Source organism: Benincasa hispida, chromosome 5 (assembly GCF_027475165.1).
Source record: "Benincasa hispida cultivar pf3 chromosome 5, pf3_genome.v1.1, whole genome shotgun sequence".
Classification (NCBI taxonomy): domain Eukaryota; kingdom Viridiplantae; phylum Streptophyta; class Magnoliopsida; order Cucurbitales; family Cucurbitaceae; genus Benincasa; species Benincasa hispida.
In genome coordinates, this window is record NC_143482.1 from 59325906 (window position 1) to 59337701 (window position 11796).

At 29.6% G+C, this 11796-nt stretch overlaps 2 protein-coding genes across 3 annotated transcripts; one reads left to right on the forward strand and one right to left on the reverse strand.

Annotated features, from left to right (window-relative positions):
- Positions 1 to 215: 215 nt before the first annotated feature.
- On the forward strand, positions 216 to 5344 carry LOC120077069 (lysine histidine transporter-like 8). The gene is made up of 5 exons (XM_039030921.2): positions 216 to 677; positions 798 to 934; positions 3283 to 3710; positions 3936 to 4067; positions 4658 to 5344. Exons 1-5 carry the CDS (start codon positions 325 to 327, stop codon positions 5144 to 5146), a joined length of 1539 nt encoding a protein of 512 aa, XP_038886849.1. The 5' UTR covers positions 216 to 324; the 3' UTR covers positions 5147 to 5344.
- Positions 5345 to 6864: 1520 nt separating this feature from the next.
- On the reverse strand, positions 6865 to 11547 carry LOC120078225 (late embryogenesis abundant protein). Of its 2 annotated transcripts, none has more exons than XM_039032448.2 (3): positions 10833 to 11547; positions 10097 to 10282; positions 6865 to 7273 (listed from the first exon to the last, which is right to left on the reverse strand). In XM_039032448.2, exons 1-3 carry the CDS (start codon positions 11292 to 11294, stop codon positions 6983 to 6985), a joined length of 939 nt encoding a protein of 312 aa, XP_038888376.1. In that variant the 5' UTR covers positions 11295 to 11547; the 3' UTR covers positions 6865 to 6982. The 2 variants fall into 2 exon arrangements, with proteins under 2 accessions (XP_038888376.1, XP_090169599.1); XM_090313473.1 differs by having other exon boundaries at positions 6865 to 7312; positions 10833 to 11541.
- Positions 11548 to 11796: the final 249 nt, after the last annotated feature.

The following is an 11796-nucleotide window of genomic DNA, read 5'->3' on the forward strand; positions in this document are numbered from 1 at the left end:
AACTCAATGCTCTTATGTTGACCATATATAATAAATTTAGTTTCCAACTATCTTCCTTGACCGCTAGTACTTAAAAATCACTAGAAAAATGGTCATTGCTTTCACAATCCAACTTCACAAGCTGCCATTTTGAATTTCAAGCTATAATATTATAATTCAATTTTAATATTTCAAGTTATTCCCTTTAAACCTCAAAATGTGTTTATATAGGGACTCCATTTTCAAGTTTTAATGAGCAAAACAATAGAGCCCTAATAGAAGAAAAAGAAAGGTGGTGGAAGGCCTTGGGAGGCTTTTGTGATCACCTTAGCATTCTAAAACGCAATGGATGAAGTAACAGAAGCTACGCCAACCGCCACCCCACGCGTCGTAGCTCCCCCGGCGCAGTTCCACTCGCCATCTCTAACTCGGTCGCCGTTACTCGCTAGCGACGACCGAATAGAAACGGTGAGCAAAACCCCGAAATCGTCAAGCCCTAGACCGAGATTCAATATCACTCCTATTGGAAGTCCGATTAGAAGAGCCCTAAACCTAACGAGGCTCGACCCGCACGACGCCTGGCTTCCAATCACCGAGTCGAGAAATGGCAACGCGTTCTATGCAGCCTTCCATACGCTCTGCTCGGGCATTGGAATCCAAGCCCTTGTGCTTCCCGTAGCCTTCACCATTCTTGGATGGTAATTTAAAAAGAACATATATCAACTGTTTAATATTGATTTTAAGGGGGTTTTTTTTTTTTCTTTTTTTGACAAGTTTGAATTTAATGGAGTTTTGAATGTTTATTATTATTATTGTAGGGCTGGAGGAATTATAAGCTTGACAGTGGCTTTCATATGGCAACTTTATACTTTATATTTGATGGTTCAACTTCATGAATCTACAGAAACTGGGTTGCGATATAGTAGATATCTTCATCTATTTAGCGCTTCATTTGGTGGGTATTTTCATCTATTTTGTATATTAATTTGAGCTTGTTTGATAATCATTTAGTAACTTTTGATAACCAATTCTTCAAAAAAAAAAAAAAAAAAAATTGTTTGTATCTAATTGATTTTTCAAAAAAAATTAAAATTGTTAAGAAAATTCAAATTCTAAAACAAAAAAAAAAAAAAAAATCAAAAAGTGGTTTTTAAAAAAATAATGTGCCTGTTTATTTGTACTAAAATTAGCCTTGTAGTCCAGTGATTAGAAAATTTACTATCATAACCACTTTTTTTCACTTTCATTTATTTTCTATTTTACGATAATAATTTCTATTTTTATATATAAACAAATGGTAAATAATATCGAAAATATTTTTTCATATTTTTGCATTTATTTCTACATCAATTCTCATTTTAAAATTTGCCAAGTACATCTTTAAAAAGAAAAAGTTTCAAAAGTTTCAAAATTCCAAAATTAAAATATTGGAAAATATGAATAAATTAAAATTGTTGTTGTTGATATTTTCTTGAATTTTTCAAATGTTTACTTTTGTTATTTTTCTTCATTTCATTTGTGATATTAATCAGCGTATTTAAAATATTGATAAAATCAATATGAATTTTTTAAAGAAGTTAAGGCAAAAAATATAATTTTAAAACTATTAGATATAAAAATATTGTGAAAATCACTTGATTTTATTTTTATAAAGATATATAAAACTAAAAAAAATCATCAAAAATGTGTATTCATTTCTTTAAAATATGAAAAATAAAAACACAATCGTCAAGCATGTATTTTATTTTTAGTTTTTAAAAAACAGAACCAAAAACAAATCCCAAACATGTTTTAGTTTTTTGTTTTTAAAAAATAGAAAATCAAAAACAATAACTAAACATGTCGGGTTTTTGTTTCTTATTCAGAACCAAAACAAAAAATTACAAATAAAAAATTAATACCCTATTTGGTAATCATTTGATTTTTATTTTTTGTTTTTAAATAAGTCTATAGGCATTACCTTTACTTCAATTTCTTCTTTTGTTATCAACTTTTCACCAATTGTTTAAAAAAACCAATTCAAAATTTGAAAACTAAAAAAATTAGTATTTAAAAATTTGTTTTTATTTTTAGAATTTGATTTAAGATTCAATCATTGTACTCAAGAAATATGCAATTCATTGTAAGAAATTGAGAGAAAATAGACTTAATTTTTAAAAAAAATAAAAATAAAAAACGAAATAGTTATCAAACAGAGTCTAAATGATTATCGAGTGGAGTTTTATTTTTTTAAAATTAGAAAAAAAGCCAAATTTTAAATGTGAAGAAATAGTTTTCAAAATTTTATTTTAAAGTATTTCCTGGAAAGAAAAATGAAGACCCTAATATGAAAATAGGGAGGAAACAAGCATAAATTTCATAAGCATAAAACTAAAATTGAAAGAGTTGAAATTGGGCAATTTATTTTGTTTACTTGCTTATTTGGTTTTTGGAAAAATAACATGTTTTTATTTGGAAATTTTTTTTTTTTTTTTTTTTTTTGGAGTTTTTAGAATTTGCTAATATTTGTAATATGATCTTAAAAATAGTAAGTCAACACAATCTCAAAAAACTAGTTTTTAGGATAAACATTGCTTGTTTTGTATTTTAAATAGCTGTTCGATCGTCAGTCAGCTTGCCAAATGAATTTTAAAAGGAACCCTTAATTTAATTTAACATAAAATATTTTGAAGGTTTAACACACTTTATTTCATACGTTTGAATTTTATTTTGTTCCTTTTAAAAAGAAATATATTATTTTGTTATATACACCAACGTTTTTTCTATTCTCATCCAAATTTTAAAACATCTATTTAACTTCTAGCTTCTAAAATTTACTATTTTAGTCGTTAAAATTTCCTATGTAGACTTAAATTTTCTCAAATAGACTATTTAATGACAGTCACATGATAAAGAAGTTATTAGATAACCAGCAGAATTTTCAAACGAAACTAAGAGATCTCGATAAATTTACTGTATATCAAAACTTTAATCCATATTTGATAATCATTTTATATTTTGTTTTTGTTTTTTAAAATTAAGTCTATGCACACTGTTTTTACCTCTTAATTTCTTTACTTGTTATCCACTTTTCAACAATTGTTTAAAAAATCAAACAAAAAAAAGTAGCTTTCAAAATATTGTTTTTGTTTTTAGAATTTAGCTAAAAATCCAACTATTATACTTAAAAAAGATTTATATTATTGTAAGAAATTTGGATGAAATAAACTTAATTTTAAAAAAAAAAAACAACAAAAAGTGGTTACTAAACGGAATCTTAACAATTGTGACGGTCTTATTGAATAATTTGTCTCTCTTCTACAGGCAACGGGCTTTCAAGGCTATTGGCCTTCTTCCCTATCTTGTACCTATCGGCGGGAACGTGTATAGCTCTGATAATCATCGGAGGCTCAACCTCAAAGACATTCTTCCAAATCGTCTGCGGGACTAATTGCAACGCCAATTACTTGACTCCGATCGAGTGGTACTTAGTGTTCACCTGCGCCGCAGTGCTCTTGGCCCCGCTCCCCAACTTGAACTCCATTGCAGGGGTGTCGTTGATCGGAGCCATCACCGCAGTCGGCTACTGCACTTTGATATGGGTGATCTCCGTCGTGAAGGGAAGATTGCCCGGCGTCTCCTATGATCCGGTAAAGCCCCCAGCCCAATTGGAAAGGGCCTTTGAGGCTTTGAATGCTCTTGGAATCGTTGCTTTTGCTTTTAGAGGCCACAATCTCGTCCTTGAGATTCAGGTAACTCAAACACTATATCATCTTAGGCTACTTCTCAATAAGTTTATGAACAATTTTTTTTCTTTTTTTTTGGCTTTTAATTAGCCTAAAAGTTCCAGAGTTCTCCCCCTCTCCATCTCATTTTCTGTTTCTTGTTTCTTATTTCAAACATTTAGGTTCGAAAATGGATGGTACACGTATTTATTTAATTCAATTATAAACTATTTTTGTGGCTTGTGGTTGTAGGGAACAATGCCATCGAGTGAAAAACACCCGTCGAGAGTGCCAATGTGGAGAGGGGTGAAGTTTGCATATTCGCTCGTAGCTATTTGTCTCTTTCCCCTCGCCATTGGAGGCTATTGGGTTTACGGTAATAAGGTAAATCATTTCCAAATTAAAACTAAATAGCTAAGTGAATTTTTATTTGTTTGACGATTAAAATTTTGTTTTTTGAAAAGTAATTTCGTGATTCAAATAGTAGAAATTCTGGAAAATTATTTTGTTTATGATCTCAGTAGTTTAAAATGCATAATTATATTAAAAATATTTTAAAAAATATTAATAGATATAATACTTCGTGTTATAAACTCAACTCGTATTTGTTAAATAAAAAATATGTATTCTACTATTATTATATGCAACATATTTTTTAATGGGTAGACAACTAGTTTTTTTTTTGTTATAGATGTATTATCAAACACATTGAAATAATTATTTAAATTAAAATTTAATTGTTTTCATTGAATCTCTTATTTTCAATTTTTTATTTTTAGACTATTCTACCCAAACAAGTCCTTAATTTTAAAATTTCTTTCAAAATGTTGTTTTTGTAATGAAAAACTTTTAAGAGACATGAGAAAAATAAAAAAAAAAAAAAAAAAAAAAAAAAAAATACAAGATATTTCTCTCTTTTCACAAGAGTTATTCTAAATAAACATGTACTCTATATGGGAAAAAAAAAATTGCAGATACCCAGAAATGGAGGGATGCTTACAGCTCTATACGCCTTCCATAGTCGCGACACGTCTCAGTTTCTCATCGGCTTAACGAGCTTGTTAGTGATAATCAACGCCGTGAGCACGTTCCAAATCTATGGCATGCCGATGTTCGACTCCATTGAAGCATGTTACACCAAGAGGAAGAAGCAAGCATGTCCATGGTGGCTAAGAATCATCTTAAGAACGCTATTCGGCTTTACATGCTTTTTCGTGGCGATAGCGATACCGTTTCTCGGGAGCTTGGCGGGGTTGATCGGCGGCATTGCGCTGCCAGTGACATTTGCTTATCCATGCTTCATGTGGTTGAAGATGAAGAAGCCCAAGAAATATGGAATTGTTTGGTGGGTTAATTGGGTGTTGGGAGTTTTGGGGATGGGGCTTAGTTTTGCTATGATTGCAGCTGGGATTTATGTGGTTATTAATACAGGTGTTCAAGCAAGTTTCTTCAAGCCTCACTAAAACAAAAGAGAGGCTAAGTTTAATTTCCTCTAATGGATGGATATTATTTTAGGGTTTGTGTTTTATATATGGTTTGAGATGTTTTGTTCAATGTTTTATCATATGTAATAGTTGAAATGTGAAGTGTAATCATACAAGTGTTTCATTTGTTTAATTTGTGTAGAGAGGGCAGATTTATTCAAAGATGATGATCAATAATTTGTTGATGGCCCCTATCCTCTAATCACTCAATTGAACTAATAAGTGTTAGCTTTTTAGGGTTTGATGAACTCGCTGATGGATGTGACAGCATAACTCAACAAATTAAGGCATATGTGTTCCACACTAAGAGATGACGTTGACTATCAACTTATCTTGAGTGAAATGAACTATTATAAGCCACTTTTTTAGGTTTTAAATTACGATTGTTCACACGAGATTTCCGAAGGAATATAATTTGGAGAATCTTTGTATTGATTTCAGTACAGTATAATGGATACAATCTCTAATGTTTGGTCCTTTGATGTCTTCCCTCAAACAAGGGATAAAGTTTAAAACTTATAATTCTTCAATCTTCAAGGAGTTTCTTTGAACTTAGATTTTTTGGAATTCGATGATTTTCCAAGTCTTCAGTCTTCGAAAGGTTGTAATCTTTGTATTGATTTGAGCTTCAATCTTCTGAAATTCAAGGAGATTTTAATCTTCCAAGTCTTCAATCTTCAGCGGATAGTAATCTCGAGATCAATAAGAAATTCAAAATCTTGAGAACTTTAATCTTGATCTCCAGAGCTTGAGTACTTTGTTGCTAATTCTTTCCACCTCCCCAAATGAAGAAGTGAAGCCTCTATTTATAGAGGTTTCTCATGGACCTTGTATAGGTTTTGGCCCAATTTTTATTGGACTCAAAATATTGGGCTTGAGCCAATCTTTAATTTGTCCCAAATTTTTACCATGAGCATGAATTGGATTGAATTAATTATTCGCCCCAATCCATTTCACAATTTCCACAATGGACCCGACTTTCATTGAGATGATGTGAAAAAATTTAATCGGCCGAAATTTCCCATTCAAATCGTAACTAAAATTTTCAATTATTATAACTCATATTTAGCTACAGTAAAACCATTTAAAAACTCTTCTTGTCTACGATGTTTACTATTTGTAACTATTCTCTCCTCATTTATAAACTGACTAAAATAGTTTATAACCAAAATACAAATTATTATATTCCAAATAGCCCCAAGAAAGTCATGAATTTGAATCTCTCTAACTCTCACTTGTGAATTCGAGAAATAAAAACTAAAAATTAAAAAACTTGTGACTTGAAGAGTGTGCTCAATAACATAGCTCTATTGATTAAAATATATTTTTTTTTTAACAAATTAAAATATATGATATGATTTTTGTTCAAATATTCTCAACGATCGTAGTTTAATTGGTTAAAGTGTATCAGTAATTTTTTTTTTTTTTTTTTTTTTGTAAATTGCGAGATAAATTTTTAAGAATGACCTTGGTCAATGCTACAATTCATTCAAATCAATATTTTTCAAGATCATAATTCTTCTTTGAAAGAAAAATAATGAAAGAAGAAAAGGAAGGAAAAAAGACTATTTCAAAGGCTGCTTCCAAAGAAGTAAGTGATGTAAAAAAGAAAGAAAAAAACAAAGTAAAGAATATATAAAAAGTTGAAGATACACACAAGAAGAGATGAAAAAAAAGAAAAAGGTGGTAAAAAAATATTCAAAAAAGGCAACAAAAATTTCATAATATGTTTGAAATATACTTACATAGAAATCACATGAAATCTTACCAAAAATTGTGAAGAAACTCAAAATTAGGAGAATGGGAAGTTCAATTCTAAGTGCAAGAATTGTTGAAAGAGTGAAATTTTCCAAGCTTCTTGGTGCTAAGAGTGATAGGACATGTAATTGTTGTATGAAATGTAGACTTCACCAACCTCCCTAGAATGTAAGCTCTAGACCTCACAGCCACGGTGAGGTTTAGCGGTATCTCGACCCCAACCCCGTCCTGTCGTTGGTCTCGCCAATTTCCTATTGCCGAGATCCCGCCGTAGAGCGGGATTTGGTGCCCTGCCACCGATGTCTTCACCCTCCGAGAGCTTTGCCTTTTTTGGTAGAACTCCTCCATCTGATGATATTTTCCATATTTGGCTTAAGGACTCGTATTCTTGTGACAATAATTGCATTTCAGACACCAATGTTTGTTCAAATATAGGACTAAAAAGGACAAGACAAACATATGGTTTTGGTTTGAATGTAGTTTTGGTAACTAGAATTTGTCATAGTTTTAATGTATTTCCAGTTGTTGATTAGAATTAATTACAGAAAATGATGTGAAATGTTATATAGTTTATTGCCTAAATGTATTGCTATGACACATGAAAATATTGATATATTATGCCACACCTGTATAGAAATTGAAAATTTTAGGTTTGAATTGAAGTATGTGCAACAGTTAGAGAAGAAACAAAAGAATTTTAAAAAATTAAAAGAGAATTTGATTAGAATGAACCTTTGAGATATTATATGCTAATGAACAAGAAACTAATAGTTTTTACATAATTAAAAAAGATTGAGAATGTATTTAGGTCAAATTCCCATTTTTAATGATGAATTTTTTACCTTTATTGTTTTATTTTAGTTTCTAAATTTTTATTTTACTTTTGTTAAATTAGTAATTCCATGAGATAATCAGGCTAGGTAAATAGTCACTATAGTTTGAACCAATTCTCTCTAAGTTATTTAGAATCTGTTTGATAGACAATTCAAATGTTGTTTTATGCTTTCAAATTCACTGAGTTCAGTGAATATGTGTTTGGTTGACAATCTAGATTTTGTTTCCAAAAACTGTTTCAAATTCTGTACACCTAACCGAGCGAATTCTGAAAACAACTTTTTTATGTTTTCAGTGGATCCAGATTTTGAATTCAAAATTTTAAAATGGGGAATTGTACCAACAATGATAAAAACAATAACAATTGTATTATTTTATATTATAAACTCAATTATTTTTGTTAAATTTAAAATATATAATATGTTGTATATATTATACGATATTACAAATAATGATTATACAAAAAATTTTACATAAAACAAGTTCAAAAATTAATTAGTAATGATTTATATTCAACTTAGTAAGTGAGTAACTAAATAAATTTTCAATCACATTTTGAAAATTTATTTGAATTAAAATTTAATTTCTGAATTTATTATTAATCTTTTTAATCTGCTATCTAAAATATGAAATACAACTCTGTTTTCAAATTGTCTACCAAACAGGACCTTACTTTTTCCTTTTCCTCCTTGGCAATTAAAGCCAACTAATGATGGTTTCAAATTACTTATTTAGTCTCTAACCTTAAAAAGATTAACTATTCTAATCATTTACTATAACTTTATTACCTAACACATCTACACATTTAATATGTCTAACCCAACATCTAAAAGCCAACTCAAAATCGTTAAATGGTTTTCAATAAATGAATACTAAATTGTTATGGTTTAGACCAAAGTAGGCATATTATTTCAATTATTTTGATATTATATTAAATATGTAAATTTTCACGAGATATCATATGCTTTAAATTACAAATTATTTTTTTCCATGTAAATTACTAATTATTTAATCATTTCTAAAAATAATAAAAAAATCAAATTTCCAAAAAAACAATAAAAAAATTGGTTTTATTGTAAGATAACTATTGAAAATATTTTTAAATATAACAAAATATCACTATTTATCAATGATATATAATGATAGACACTTATAAATATCGATTAGTATTAAAACAGTGATAAACAGTGATATTTTATTATATCTACAAATAAATTTGTTCATTTTAATATATTTGAAAACAGTCATTTATTTGAGATCACGACCACCAAATATAAAGAATTTGTAAATTATTTTATGGTAAAAATGTGAAAAAGAAAGATTAAAAAAAAGGGGGACCGTATGGGAAAAGACTTACAAGTGTTCAGAGTTTCAGACACTTGATTGCGAGTGGTAATTCTTCCCAACTCCCAATGTCTTAAAAGTCTCAAAAAAATAAATAAATTATACCAAAAAAAAAAACCAATTTTCCAAATTCCAATTGGAACGTTTTGTAATTATTCAAAATCTAAGGCCAAAACACCTAAATAAAAACAAACCAATGGCTATTAATCTAATGCTTACCTTACAACGTGCCTACCATGCCTTTTAAGTGTTCAAATTTTCAATTAATTTAATTGAGGTTTGAATTTTTAAATAATCGTTTAAATTTTTAATTTTAGGTTTGATTGGTTAGTATATTTTCATCTCGTTTGATAATATTTTGGTTGTTAAAAAATTAAACTTTTATTTTTGTCTATAATTTTTTTCATAAATATATTTTTGTTTTTAGAATTTGATTAAGAATTCAAGTGTTTTTAAGAGAAATTTTCATAAATAGAAAAAGTACCAAACTATTTACAGAAATAGCAAAAAAAATATTGATAGATACTGATAAACTTCTATCGATCTCTATTAAATAATATTAAATTTTTTCTATTTTTTAAAATATCTTTTTTTAATAAACATAATATTATAATTGAAAAATTGGAAGCAAAGATAAATAAATTTCAAAAACAATAAAGTAAAAACAAAATCAACTTTTAGCTTTGTGTGTAATATATCTCCTAACTTTTGATTTAGATTCACATGCTTATTTATTGAACACAAAATTTAAATATGTCATGAATCTATCAATTAGATGTAACTTAAAAGTTTTTAAATTTACTGTATTTTTTTTTACCTTAATAGAGATTCAAACTTTTGATCTTTCAGTAAATACATATTTTATATAAGTGGAATTATTTTATACAAGTAAACATGGAAATTTAGGAAATAAGGTTTTGAATTAATAGGTGATATTAAACTTATTGAAAAAAATGAAATTAAATAGAGAGCGGTTATTAAGAAAAAGTGTACCTGGCCAGAGGCTATTTGGAGCTGGTAATACTGGAGATGAAATGGAGTGGAGCTGACGTGGACACCGAAAAACGTGGCAGGATTTCTGTACGTAATCCTGACCGTTGAATTTAATGACATCAGATCTGTTGCTACACCACCCGGATCACTCCCTGCTTGTACGTTAAACTTCTCGAACACCATACTCTGTATATAAATATTTTTATTTCCCCATAAAAAAATAATAAAATCATTTTATTTTATTATTTTGTTTTCTTCAAACTTAAACCAAAACATGCTTCTTCTTTTCGGTTTTTTTCAATTTATTAATAATAACAATTTCCGCCTTTTCATGTAATAAAGTTTCAAATATTAATTAATTAATTAATCAGTTCACATCCTATCTACTTCCTTTTTACTTTTCAAATTTCATCCTCAAAATTGAAAAGGTCAATAGTCTCACAATTAATAAAATAAATGAATAATTATTTTAAAAGATAAAACAGTTAAAAATATTTATAAATATAATAAAATAAGTCTGTCGTGATATTTTACTATATTCATAAATAAATATACTTATTTTCTTTATCTTGAATCTGTATATACTATAACCGATTGAGTTCTTACATGGATCGTATATTTACTCTTGAATTTTAAAAAAAAAAATTCAAGTAATGGAATACCCATCAAAGAAAAACAACACCCATAAACCCAAAATGAAACTCAAACGTCAAACAAAAAGGAATTAATTAATTACCTGAATAAGGATTTGAGGGTGGAAGGACCTGCTAGCGCCCCAAAGGATGAGGGAAAAGACAGTGAAAAGAAGAACAAACAACAGAAACAAAAACAAGTACAGCCGAAACTTCCGATTCCATTTCGAATCCCGATCATCGTTTTCCTCGTCCTCATCGTCTTCCTCGTCATCATCGGAATCCTGGGGACGGTGGAGTTTTCTCCAAGCCGAGAGATTCCCATTCCGATTTGGGTTGTTCTTAAGCGAAGCAGAGAATCGTGAAGTGGATGACTCACGAGAATGGTGGATTGGAGAAGCATGGTAAAAATGGTGCGGCGGCGAACCCATTGGGCTCGACCCGTACGACATTTTCTCGACGTCGTGGTTCGAGGGGCTTTGCACGTAGTAAAGCGGCCGGCGCGGTGATCGCGCCGGCGAGGATTGGTCCATGCTCGTGACCTCAGAGTACGATTTGGCGTGCATTGATTGTTGTGAGGAGGAAGAAACAGGGGAAGGAACAGAGGAATGAGTCTCTGTTTCTTTTTTCTTTTTTTTTTTTTTTTTTGTTGAATATGGAAAAAAGGGACGGAAGGGGTTTTATTTTTTTTTCTTTTGGCGCTTGGAAAATGAAGATGAAAAGTCACGCGCTTTGGAAGGGCGCGTGAGGGGAGTAAGGACGGGGTTTCCTTAGGGGAATGCAAGAATGTTGAAGAGAGTCCCTTGGGATGATGTGTGCTCTTCATATGTTATATGTCTCTCCTATTAAATTAACGATTAAGGCTGCCAACTCAGCTTTCTAACATACATTTGGCAAAAGCCGACATGAAATCCCGAATTACGGATTAAAATATCTGTCGATATATTCACGTCAAATGTCGTATTTAAGTGATAGGTAAAGATCGAGAGATTTGAATCTTGGACTAATTCATGTCAATTACTAAAAATTAATAAGTTTTATATTATTGACATCTTTTTTTTAATAGTG

Bases quoted from the DNA above. Each gene is read 5' to 3' on its own strand.
- LOC120077069 (XM_039030921.2), top strand. From the start codon at position 325: ATGGATGAAGTAACAGAAGCTACGCCAACCGCCACCCCACGCGTCGTA. The intron at 935-3,282 runs GTGGGTATTTTC...TCTCTTCTACAG, and splicing joins TCTATTTAGCGCTTCATTTG to GCAACGGGCTTTCAAGGCTA. The intron at 4,068-4,657 runs GTAAATCATTTC...AAAAAATTGCAG, and splicing joins ATTGGGTTTACGGTAATAAG to ATACCCAGAAATGGAGGGAT.
- LOC120078225 (XM_039032448.2), bottom strand. From the start codon at position 11,294: ATGCACGCCAAATCGTACTCTGAGGTCACGAGCATGGACCAATCCTCG. The intron at 10,283-10,832 runs GTAATTAATTAA...ATTTATATACAG, and splicing joins ACCCTCAAATCCTTATTCAG to AGTATGGTGTTCGAGAAGTT. The intron at 7,274-10,096 runs GTACACTTTTTC...AAATATCATCAG, and splicing joins TCCAAATAGCCTCTGGCCAG to ATGGAGGAGTTCTACCAAAA.